General features: G+C 48.4%; 1 protein-coding gene across 1 annotated transcript in view; it reads left to right on the top strand.

Annotated features, from left to right (window-relative positions):
* The window catches only part of WBSCR17 (Williams-Beuren syndrome chromosome region 17), a 186,656-nt gene that overhangs the window by 60,984 nt on the left and 112,713 nt on the right, over positions 1 to 12,959 (top strand). Inside the window, exons 3-4 of the mRNA XM_415728.8 lie at positions 4,439 to 4,605; positions 12,444 to 12,618. Of these exons, the coding sequence (XP_415728.4) occupies positions 4,439 to 4,605; positions 12,444 to 12,618 (342 nt within the window). The remainder of the gene's footprint in view (positions 1 to 4,438; positions 4,606 to 12,443; positions 12,619 to 12,959) is intronic.

Here is a 12,959-nt window from a genome sequence, read left to right as displayed (position 1 = left end):
CACCACGTGGGTTCTGTGCCTGCAATAGCAGATACTTTTCCTTCAGCGGTGTTTCTCTCCTCTCTTTACCACCTGACGCTCCTCCCAGCTCATCTGTCTCTGGGTTTTCTCCAACAACAACCAAAATTGTTGTTTTGTTTTTTTTTGCATCCCCATCGCATGGTTGGAGAGGTGGCTCCGGTCTGATAATCCATGGTGCTCTGGAGGCATTGGGAATGATTCTTTAGAAATATATCACTAGGAAATTCAGGTTCTGGACGGATTGTTTTCGGACAGCCTGTTGAAGTCTGGGTTGGTTTTTTTTTGACTAGATCCAAGTAATACCCTTAAAGCATGGAGCCTGTTTGAAACCCATGGCACATCCCATCCAGGGCAGACTTCGCAAATTTATGGAGTTCTGCCTTCTCGCTAGGACTGAGAGCAGCTATACTTTCTGCTTAATGGTTTTTAATCTTCACGTCAAATTTGGGTAGGCATATTTATATATGGATTGGGGAGGAAAGACTCCCAGACGGTACAGCTGGGACAAATTAGGAAAAAATGATGGCCGTAATGATTGGAGGTACTGCGGAAAATAGATGTGTGTGCTGTCAGGAGTGGCTGAGTTGAGCGAGGAGTACTGCAGGAGGAGGCAGATTGCTTCTGGAGTCAGTTGGCTGGGATTCGTGGTTATGGGGTGGGGGTGGCAGTGGTGTGAGCTGGGAGCGGGCTGTCCCACTGCTCCTGTGTGTGTCTGAGTGCTGTTCTTCCTGCAGCACGCTGTCGTTGTTGCACGACTTGATTTTGTTGTTGTTGTTGTTTGGAAATGTGCTGACTTGATTAATACAGCCTGACGCACACCAAGCTGTTCCCCATAAACTCAGCCCTTCCCCCACCTCCTCTTCTCATCCTTCGTTTGTTTCTGAATGGCTTCTTGCATAAAATTGTCTGTTAAAAAAATATAAAAAAGCCCCCCCTGTGAATGCATTTTATTTTATTCCATGTGTTCCTGATTGCAAGGTTGGGCTTTGGTGTAGAATGAAGATCTCAGACCAAAGAAAGGTGAAAAGAACCACGGGTGGAGTAAAACCCCATTCCCTACTGTTGGAGGACAGGTGACACTTCCCAGGGGTTGCTCAGATTGGGCTTTATCTTCAGCCCTGATGCCATGCGTTGGGAAGGCAAAACTTAAAGAGGGTTTTGTCAGTGTGATTTAAGGGACGTCGTCAAGCATGATTTAATGGGACGTAAAACGCCTCTTACTCTGATGTCCCATTGATCTAAATGAGAGACAAAGCCGTAAGGGCTCTGTATCTTTTTGCTATTAATCCATGATATTTTGATATAAATCCTGCAAGCAGGTGCCAGCCTATGTTAGCTGAAGAGAGCAGGATTTAGTGAGGAAAATGTCACTGTGTAACCTGTGCTAATTAGCTCACAGGTGTTGGCAGGCGAGCACTGTTCTGTGCTTTACCCATGGAGTGTTCCTCATCTGGCAAAGGGGGAGGATGAGGGATCAACTGCAGACTGCTTGATTTCTTTCCACTTTGAGGTATTTCCTGATGTTCAGGGCCTGGTATTGCCCTTGTATGCCAGAATTGCCTTTTGGTAATGATGGATGAGTGGAAGTTGGCAAATTTATGTTAAAAAGGGGTGCTGGACTTTGACCCTATGGAAACAGTGACTCCAGAGGGGATGTGCTGTGTTGATCTCACTGCCATCATATTTATATTTAAAAGTTTTCAAAGTATTTGCAATTGTTGTCTGAGAAATCCATTCTTGTGGGCCGGGAGTAGATCAACCAGCCGATACAGTGTCAGCTGAGCAGTAGGAATAAAACCTGAGGTTGTTCTCCTGGAGATGAGAGGATCTGCAGAGGCTTTCTAGCCTACATAGAGATGTGTTTGCATTGGTTTTAGTTCAGGTTCTCAATAAGCTTGGCAAAAGCCTTGGGACAGCCAGTTTCTTCCAGCGCTTCTTGCCTTCCTGTTGCTGGTTGGCCTCATGTTCCCCTGAGGATGTTCTTGAGGATCACTTCCATCTCACTGATTGCACATCCCCAAAGAGACAAGCCTGCAGTCTGGGCTGGTGTGTCTGCTGCCTTCTGGATGCTCAGCCTGAATCCTGAACATGGATGTTGTCTGGGCGCTGCCTTTGGAGGCTGCAGTCACCCAAATGATGTCAGAGGGGAAGGTTTTCACTGGGAGTTTCTCACTCTCCTGCCCAGAGAGGCTGTGGATGCCCCATCCCTGGAGGCATTCAAGGCCAGATTGGATGGAACCCTGAGCAACCTGGTCTAGTACTTGATCCTAGTGGTTGGCAGCCCTGCCTGCAGCAGGGGGTTTGGAATTGATGATCCTTGGGGTCCCTTCCAACCCAAGCTGTTTTGTGATTCTATGGTTCTATGAAGTGCTTTGTCACCTGGGGGGTGAATGCTGTCTCAGCCTGAACCGTGGGACTTGTCCCTGCCTGCTGTTCCTCTCAGGTTCACTTGAAGCAGGGTCTGGATCAGTTCGTGTTGTGTTAAAAATGCTTAGAAGGAAAAAAAAACAAACAGCAAACCAAACCGCTTCCCATTCCTTGTAGTCATTATTCCTGCTGCTTTAACATGTTCTCTGCTGACCCTTCCAATTGGGTTGGATCCTGAGCACTCCTCCTGTTGCTGGCCCCACGAGAGCACACAGCACCAGGTGCTCTCTGGCACGCATGGATGTATGCCCACGTGTGAGTTCTGCTGCAGGCAGAGAGCTCTGCTCAGCACAGCTGCTTCATGCACCAGGAGGCCCTCAGGAGGGCTGACCCACCTGAGGTTAACTTGGTTTTAGATGGCTGCTTTCCCTGATGCTGTGGTTGCAAGGAGCTGCACAGGGCCAGTGTGGGTATTGAAGTGCCTGCTCCTTTCCTGACTTCTCTTCTCCCCGTACTGCTGTTCTCCGGCCCTCAGCCATCGGGTGAGGGAACAGTGAGCAGAAGATGAGCCTCAAAGGACTCGCTTTGGATTTGCTTCCAAACCACTCTCATCTCAAGCTGTGTCCTGTATTCCCCAGAAACGTGGCCTGGGGACCAGAGGTGGGCAGTCATTAGAGGGAAACGCTCCTCATCCTGTGACCACTTTCCCTTCAGCTTAGCAGGTACCGACAGCTATGAGAAGCAGGTTTTTAGTCTCTCACTGTTCAGTTTGACTTTTGTGCTCGCATTTCAGGGTCAGTTGCGTTCATTGTGAAGAGCCATCTGCCTTCTGGAAGATGTTTTTCAGCATTTGGGAGGTTGCTTTTTGTGGAGAGCTTGGATTGCTTTAGGGTATGCAACAGTTAAATCAGGAAACGCAACCTTGTTTTCATCCAACATGCTTGTTAACAAAAGAGGAATCATAAAGAACCGTGTTTCTGTGAAAATCTCTGTCTCCAGTGCCTCTTTTTGGAGCATAGAGAATGCCTGCTGTTGCCTAAGAAACACCCAGCACAATTAAATACGAAGTTATTGCTGGGAAGTCAACGAGATTGAAGCTGCTCCTGGATATCTGTCCTGTGTCGTTCTGTCTTTGCTTACCTGGGCAGGATTTAGCTGGTAAACACTCACTGCGATTCTGTGAATGCTGCTGATGTTGCATGGCTAATCCGGCTTGAATGGGGAGAGGGAGCAGAACGGCTCATTTTCCTGCTCTTCCCTTGAAAGCATTTATTGCAGGGGAAACTGACAAATTTGGTTGAATTGTTGAAAGTAGGGAACCTGTTGCTGGCTGGGGGGCAGGCTGGTGGGGAAATGGGAACGCCTTGCACCTCTCTGCCTCCAGTACCACCTGTGACACCAAAAATGTGCCCGTGCAGATGCTCAGCCGCCAAAGCAAAGCTGGAGTTAAGCAATGACTTCTGAAACCCGGAGAGGTGATAGCAAAGCTTTGGTTTCACCTGTACTGACTGTGAAGTATAAAGAGCCCAGTTCAGAGCAGCGCCCTGCTGGGATGCTTCAGAGACAGAAGTGTGTTCAGAAGAATCTATAAAGAGAGCTAAAACATATATTAAAACTATTTAAACATGGGTTGTTCTGTATTCGTTTCATACCAAGGCAGATGGGAGAAAGTTCACAAGTGTGGTTTAAGAACTAAACTTATTTCCGAGCATCAATTAATCTTAACGTGGAATAGCAAAGCAGAGCTTCCTTTTAAATGGGAAAGGCTTCCTGTGTTCTGGCAGCTGTGTGCCTATGGACATATGGGCATGCAAACACAACCTCAGCCCAGCGAGCTGTTTGCACCCTGCCTTGGTGAGCCACGAGGATGCTCTGTGGTGCTGCCATCTCTTCCTATGCAGTGCTGATGAAATCACACCCAGGCAGCCAAAATACTGCGCGGAGCTGCCCGTGCTGTGCCTTAAATGCTGCACATCAAACGTGTTCCCAGCGCTGAGCGCTGCGGTGCGCTCTGCTAACTTTGTCTCTTTCCTTCCCCTTTGTGCTGCAGGTGCAAAGAGCTGAAGTACGGCAAGGACCTGCCCCAGATCTCCATTATCTTCATCTTCGTCAACGAGGCGCTCTCGGTCATCCTGCGGTCGGTGCACAGTGCTGTCAATCACACCCCGGCCCACCTGCTGAAGGAGATCATCCTCGTGGACGACAACAGCGATGAAGGTTAGTGCTGGGAGAACAGGAGGGGGTTTGGTTTCCTCACGTCTCAGATTTGCTTTCCTCAGATCTCATGCAGCGTTGCGTTGCGTTTCCTTTGGCCGTGGTGGTGCTGCTGGCAGCCTGCGGTCTGATGGGGTGGTTCTCCCCCTGCTCCATTTCTTCAGCTTTTGTAGCAGAAAATGAAACAGAATCAAACCAGAGTTAAAATCTGAAATAACTACTGATTACATTTGTAATTAGAAACGAGAAGTCTGCGAAGGAGACTAGAGAGCAGTCTTACCTTTCTCTTCATTGGAGCATTCGCAGGTTCTGGTTTCAGGCATATCCTTGTTTCTGGTCGCAGCACTCTGCTCGTTGCAGAGGACCACCTCTAAATAAGAAGCAGAAGGACAAGACCCCGGAGCACGGGGATCCAATTCTGCTTTGACTCCTCACAGTGGTGTTATACTCCGCATTTCCCCTTTGTGTGCCTTTGTGTCCCTGTCTATAACAAAGCCCCAGTTGGAAAAATATATATTTATATACCTTTTTTATATATATATATCTGGGGTCTGCAGAGACCTTCCATCCTCTTGTATGATGCTTTTGATGTGAGAAAGATTTGTGAAGAGGAGGAAACCAGCACACCAGACACACACACAAGTTCAGTCCATGACAAAACATGGAGGGAGATGTTAGGTTTCCCACATTACCCATTCGTGTTTTGGTTTAGCCTTCTTACAGGCACTGCTGAATATCTTCCTTCCTGGCTTTTGATTACAGAAATTTGCAGGGTGTTCAATTTCATATGGCAACGTTTCCAGACTTGGATTCTTCCCAGGTTTGTTTTTCCAGCGTACAGTTGGATAACGTTGTTAGGGCAGTTAAAATCTCATGAATACCAGCAAATGGTTGTTGCTTTGCTTGCTGCCTTCATTTGCATAGCGTGCTTTTGGTATTACTTAAAAACAATAATAATAATAATAGACACGGGCTGTGGATTCTGTGATGAGAAAGGAAGAACAGGGAGGGCACAGGATCAGGAGAGCTCGTTTCCAAAGGAAGTCTGAGAGAGGTTGCTCATCTGTCTGCAGTGAGATGAGATGGTGTGCAGCGAGCTACTCAAGCCTGTAAAAATAGGCACTCAAATATCACAGTAATGAGCACCATAGAAAGCTGATGAATTATAATTACCAGTATAAGAAACAAGAGGCCAGCTCCTCGGCTGATGAAAATCGCAGCAGCTCTAATGCAGAAGCTGAGGTGACGTTCATTGGTGAAGCTGTGGGATTTCGGGGCTCAGGTATCAGTTTGGATAGTAAAGAGAGGTGACCTCTCGTTGTGGCATTGCCCAGTTTGAAACACCAAAACGAGTTGTTCCGTCTCAAAACTGAACCATACCAAAGGGGTGAAGAGGAGAACTCTCTTCATTAGAGAACCTCCTGGTAATGATCGTTGAGCTTTTCTACACACTGCCACGCACTGAGAAATGTGCTTCTAAACAGCCTCCTCTCTGCATTATGCATCACTAACATCCAGTCAGGGGCTCTGGAGGCACTGCTGAAAGACAGGAGACAATGAAATGAATCCCTTCAAAAAGCATCCACCCTGAGTAAACTGAGACTGCAGCTGGTGTTGAGGATGCAGGATGAAATCTCTTCATCTGCTGCTGAGATTGCAAAGGTGGCTTGTGCAAGGGTGGTGTCTTGCACCAATGCTGTACCAGCACTGCTGTTGGCAGGGTGATAGCAGGGCTCTTGCTGCTGGAGGGTTCCCTCTCTGTGCCTGTTTCTGTCCTGCTTGAGCTCCCTGGGCTGTGCTGCAGTGCTCTGTGGCAGCTGGGCAGGCAGGGGGAGATGCAGAGAGATGACCCACGTTGATTGAGGGGTGGAGGAGCTGTGTAAAACCAATTGCTTTGCACACCTGGGCAGTGTGCTATCTGCGTCCCACCACAAGGATGCATCAGTTACATAAGCGAGCATCCCTCATAATGATGTGGTGTCATACAAAACCTGAGCACCAAAGTGCTTCTGTCCTCAAAAACCTTCCAGTGGAAGTATGAAAGGAGAGCGGGGTGAGGAACGAGGAGATGCTGTTATCCACCAGGATATTATATTATATTAATAATGTTGGAGCTATGCTGCTGAGTCTTTGTAGGCATCATAACAAATGAGATTTTTAAGGGGGGGATTTGAAGGAAGATAATGAGGTAACTTGGCAGATGTTTATGGAGAGCTCCTCCCAAGCAGATAATAACGTAGATTTTCTCTATAAAAAGAAATGATACAAACCAACACATATCTCTTGGACCTGTGCATTTGCTCTCTGCATCATCACGGAGTTTCAATGACAGCAAAGAAATATTAATGGCCATAATATTGTCATATTAATTTGCATTAATGGTAGGAAATAATTGTGAGCAGCGATAGCAACATCTCACAGTTGATGCTTCAGATATTGCAAACATAGTCATTATAATATATGGATTTATCTCTGCAGGAAAATAATCACAGGAAAATAGATTCTCATGAGCTCTGAGATTTAGAGATGACTCCAGGAGAAGTAAGCACTTGTGCCAAGGATGCCAGCAAGGATGGGGCTGTGTGTGTGCGTTGTCCACTGAATGAGACAAGGGCAGAGTTATAGGGGTTGGAAGGGACCCCTGGAGGTCCCCCAGAGCAGTTCCCTACATCAGGACATACAGGAAAATGTCCAGGTGGGTTTTGAATATCTCCGGAGAAGGAGACTCCCCCACCTCACTGGGCAGCCTGTTCCAGGGTTCTGACACCCACACAGCAATGAAGTTCTTCATGTTCAGGTGGAAATACCTGAGTTCTAGTTTGTGCCCGTTGCCCCTTGTCCTGTTGCTGGGCACCACTGAAAAAAGCCTGGCCCAAGAAACTGCTAGAGTTGGTTGTGAGCATGGGACGGTTTCTGTGGCGTGTGGCTCGTGGCTGAGCCTGTGTGAAGTCTTGGGGCTCAGCTGTGTACACCAGAGAGGAGATGGACCTTCTGAGAGCAGAGGCCCGAAAGCTCATTAAATCCCAGTGGTTTCCTGGAGGTAACTCCTGGGCAAGCACCTGGAGGCCAATGGAAGCCCGTGGCTCTGGACCACAGGATGCAGGGTGCTGTGTTTTGTACTGGAAAGCATTTTTCACATATAGGAAGAGAAAACTGTAGGATTGGAATATGTATAGGTGCCGTAGAATCACAGGATGGCTTGGGTTGGAAGGGACACGAAGGATCATCACGTTCCAACCCCAACCAAGGCCCCTGGGGTTTCCAGCTCAGCTTCACATTTTGGAGTCAGTCGCAGGGCTGGAGGTGAGAGCTGAATGTTGCTTTGTTGTAGTGCCATTTAGAGAACAACGCTGCACAACGTAGAACTATGCACTGAGAGATGAAAAGTTAATAAACACGGGCGTTCTGATTCTTTGTCTGTGAGCCGCAAGGAGATAAAAGATACAAAGCTATTGCAATGGGAAAAAAATCCCTTCTTGAGGGAAGAAGCGTGGGGAGTTGTAGTTGGAGCCCCTCTCCCCCCTTGAGCTGCGTGTCACGCTTTGTAAAGACTTTTTTGGAGGCTTCTTTTGTTTGTTTGTGGCAGGGGTGTGATTGCCAGGCGGGCGTGCAGGCTGTGTTCAGCACTGATAAGGTGTTTCCCAGCTTGTTGGAGGGACGCGGCCGCGTGCCCCCGAGATGCTGCGTTATCTCACGTTTGCACACTTTGTCTGAGTGTGTCGCTTCCATCAACACCTGCTTTTTTGCGCTGTCTGTCTTCTAATGTTTTTAATCTGGGGTAATATCTCTTTGAAAAGCAAACTTCTCGGTATCAAAGGAAACCTTTGGATGAAAGGCTGCTCGGAGCAGCTGGCTGCACCCAGGGGCGCGTGCTGCAGGTTGCAGTTGAGCTCGGTGCAAGGCATGAGCTGTGGCTTGGTGCATCACTTTCTTGTTCTGCAGCACCACCAGCGGTGTGCATGTGCTCCCCTGGGAGCTGGCTCACGTGAGTTGGGGTTTAGAGAATGATTTTAACAAACTTCTAAGAAGCTGGGTCTTATCTCAGCTTTTCCGGGACATCAGTCTCACCTGAGTGCATGCTCATTCCAGTTGCCCTATGTAAAAGTGGGCTGCTTAATTGCAGCACACCTGGTGCTGTCCCACAGGTGTTCCCACCGATGCTTTCAGGCCCTGCTAAGGGGCAGTGAACCTGGTTGGTTTGTCCCTATTTCTTGGGCTTTAGTCAGTCAGAGATGTGCAGCTGAAGGCACTCAGTGTTCCAGCCTTGCCTCTGTCTCTATCTGAGTGGTACCAGCCCAACCTCTGTCTGTGTGTGAGAATTGGTTCACACATCTGCTCCCCTGTTCACAGTTACCTCTTCAATATTTGCACACAAACATGAAAAGCTTTGGAGGCTCACCTGGATCTGAATCTCACCTCCCTAATTCCCACGGCCCTTTGTTGATCATTGAAGGGATTTCCTCCGTGGGTTCCTGACCTGTGATGTCTGTGGCACTTCAGGCAGGTGAGGGCAGTGCTGCTGTCCCCATGGCATGGGGCATTTCCAGCCCTAACCCACATGCCCTGCAGTGTGTGGGCTTTCTGATAAAGCCTCAGGGTCCGTAGACTTTTCCCACTTGGCTCAGCCTGGCAAACACTGCTGTATTTTGCTCAGGGTTGTAGAGGAGGTGCGGTTCCTTTGGCTATCTGGTGCCATTGGCTTTGCTCCTTCCTTAGTGTGCCACCGGGTAGTTCCCACCTTGAGGAGATTCGGGGAGGTCTGGGCAGGATGTGCAGCATGAAACACAGAGCAGTGGATGTTCCTATGGCTGCTTCGGGGCTGCTGTCTGTGACACAGCTGCTTGGAGTGGCAGCCAGTGGCTCTGTCTCTCTGGCAGGCCTATTTCCCAGAAGGCTCATGTAGGTGACAAAACACTTTGCAATACATAACATAAGTCATTATGGCTGACAGCTGGAATTTTTAATAGAGCAACAGGTCTATTGGATTCTACTTTCTTGGACTCGCCTTTCAGTGAAGATCAATACAGACAGATGGAGAACAAAAGGGAGGATTGAAATTGAACCTGCTGGCATTTTCAGTTCAGTTTCTTTCTGCAAAACTTCCCTGGAAATGTCTCATGCAGTGGCAAAGACCAAATGTTCACACATACCTCAATGTGCAGATATTGATTGCATCCTTAATGAATGAGATTCAGGAATGACGTGGGTGTGCTGTGGAGGAGCACCCCTGGAGACTGACCCATGCAGATACCTCATGAGCACATGGGCTGCACAGACACTGCTTTGATGAGGATGAGGGTGAGTGGGGCAGCTGCTGCTCTGCTCCCACCATGGCTCCTTTTGGTTGTCTCTTTGCATCCAGAGTTTTTTTCTGAGCTGCATGTCATGCTGAACTACTCACTGGTGCAGTATGCTGTGGACATTTTCACTTTCAGCAATGAGCTGATATGGGCAAAAGCATTGCAAGTGTATAGCATAAGGCAGAGGCAAGGAGAACAGTGGCCAGATGCTTCCTCCTTTGCTGTAGCTTGCATGAAGTTCTGAAAATAGCAGGTTCAAAGGCCAGATTGCCAGTGTGAGGGAAAGCTGACTCTATTAAGCAAGGATCTTGGCTGTTCCCCTGTAGTGGAAGTCACTTAATGCCTGGCATACTATTTCAGCCCTCCTAACCTTCCTAATATAGCTCCGGGACATGCTGCAGAGATGCAGGAGTTGGAGATGAAACACTTCTGAAGCTGGTGACAGATGAAAAGGTTTGCTGCTGCCAACCTTAATGCAGCGGTGCTCCGGATCCCAGCCTGGATGTGCGCCTTCTGACAGCACACCACATCCGAAGCCCATCCCACCACTGAGCCTGCTCACTGATCACCTGTTTGGGTACTTAGTGGGTTTCTCCTAATCCCCAAAATGCTCTAGCATCGTGCTTACACCTGCTGAGCACCATGCCCTCCTGCAGAGCTGCTGCCCACCTTGGAGGTGTCAGACACCAACCAAGGGCAGCACAGATGTGCAGCCTTCCTCTGGCCAGGGCTTGCGCAGGCACATAGGAACAGCTAATTGTTACCCCAGGGTGCTCAGGGCTGAGGCAGACTGGGAGAGAAGAGAGGGAGCGAGCCCAGAAATCTGCCCAGCGTTGTTCCGTTTCACACAGTTCCTCCCTGGTTCACTTAAATCTGTACCCTCCTTCGAGCTGCTCGAACCGTTCCCATGAACGTTTCTTCCTCTTTCCCCTCAATGAGGGAAGCTTAAAATTCCAATTTGTTGAAAGCAGTTTTAATAGTTCCGTCTAGCCTGCAATGCTATGGTCTGCAGCATTAATGGCAAAAGACACGAGAGGCTGTGCTGTGCTTGTGGGGCTTCATCTGCCAGCAAGTCTGCATCCCTGTCTCCTTAAAACCATTCAGAAGAGTTGTTGTCTCCATAAAACACTGGTTTTTCTCCGAGTGGCTCAGCATGAAATGGAAGTTGCTGAGTTGTGTGTGTGTGTGATGCAGATGCTTTGAGTTGAGGAAGGGGCTCATTTGCTTTATTCTTTTTATTCCCATTTCAGCATAAAAGAGAAATGAGACTTCAGGGAAATTGGTATGTGGAGGGGAACAGTGCCAGTCTGAAGGAAGCACATTTGATGTGCTTGGGAGAAGGCGTGGAGGGAAGGGGAGTCGATGCTGCCGTACCCTCTGATGGTGTCCCAGGCTGGCCCAGCAGGTGGGCCTTGCTGTTGACTCATTTGCTCCCCGATTGCTGTTTCCTTCTTGCAAGAACGGCTTTGTTGCTGATATGTGCTGTATGCTGTGGATTATATTAATTGTGTGCATCTGGGGGGTAATAACCTTTGTTTGGGGTCACTGGCCATATCTTAATTTCCTGATGTTTTCGAGCCTGATAGGAATCAAAGACCCTCTCAGGAACTTCTTTCATTGGTGTTAACAATCCATGCTGGTACACTGTGGTTTTGCTCAGGTCTTACAGAGCACTTTTCATCAGCAGATGTTTGTGCATGTCACTGACTCACGAGGAGGTAAATGGACCAAGGTTTCTGGCAGAGCTCTGGAGTAACCCAGCACAGAAGGCGAGTTTTGTAACAGGAGGCCCTGTACTCCTTCCACTGTATCTATGTAGTCGGGCACAGTTGGAAGCTGGAGTGTTCCATTAGGTTTTCTCTGTTGTTCATGGTGGTTGGATGTTCATTTATTTAATGTTTCCTTTATTTTTGGAGTGTTGGACACAGCGTGCTGAAATCTCCATTGGGAAGCTGGAAGGATGCACGTGACACACAATGACATGGGCATTATGCCCCTGAGTGGGGTGGTTTTCAATCCCATGGCCACCAACCAAACCTTGGGCTGAGAATTTTACAGGTTCTCAAATGGGGCAGTGGAGATTTTGGAGACTTTTCCAAAGAGCTGAAAAAACATACTGCTTTTTGCAGCCTTTCCAACCTCCCTTATACTCCCATGTTCAAAAATCCTTTACATCTCTTTTCGCAACGTGTAACTTGTACCTACCAACGAGTTCAGTGCTGATAATGACTGCAGGCTGACAGCTCCATCATGTTCTCAGCCACAGCACATGTATGGGCTTAGGCAACGCAATTAAACAATCTGCAGTTCCAGTGAGCCTGAGACACAGAGGATGAAGATCTTCCAAATAAAGCCAAATCCTCTTTAATTCAATCATGGTTCGTGCAGCGTCAGGTTTGACAAATGCAAAACAGCATTAACTCAATCTAAGGTGGTTTCAGGTGCATATATCCTTCCTAGCGCTGGTGTCAGGGTGCAGGGCGTTACGTTAGGTGACAGCTTTGCATCTTTTCAGTGGGTTTCTGGTGCTTCTCCTGGCAGAGGAACTGAAGGCGCCGCTGGAGGAGTACGTCAATAAGCGCTACCCGGGGCTGGTGAAGGTGGTGCGCAACCAGAAGAGGGAAGGCCTCATCCGAGCGCGCATCGAAGGCTGGAAGGCGGCCACCGGCCACGTCACCGGCTTCTTTGATGCCCACGTGGAGTTCACTGCTGGCTGGTAGGTGCTCGGCCAGGTCTCACTTAGTGTGCTTGTGGTGGGACGTTGATGTGGGGCAGCTGGTTTTGTTAGGATGCATGAGAACATCGCCACGTGGACATCAATCCTGTCTTCCTTCTGTGCTGAGCGGACGCTAATGGGATACGTTGGGGTGACACGGGGAAGGTCTTATTTACATTAATTATTATTGCTCTTGTTTACTGCCATCATTTCCTAGTCCCTTGTTTGATGTTTCCCTGTTTCTCCCTCGCTTCTGGTTTGTTTTTCACATTGATTTCTAGTTCTCTTAGGCCTAAGAACTGCAAGTTTAAAAAATAAAAAGCCCAGACAGTGGGGGATTG

This window comes from Gallus gallus, chromosome 19, assembly GCF_016699485.2.
Source record: "Gallus gallus isolate bGalGal1 chromosome 19, bGalGal1.mat.broiler.GRCg7b, whole genome shotgun sequence".
Taxonomy (NCBI): Eukaryota; Metazoa; Chordata; class Aves; order Galliformes; family Phasianidae; genus Gallus; species Gallus gallus.
The sequence above is the reverse complement of the archived record's forward strand: the minus strand, read 5'-3'. Positions and strand labels throughout refer to the sequence as shown.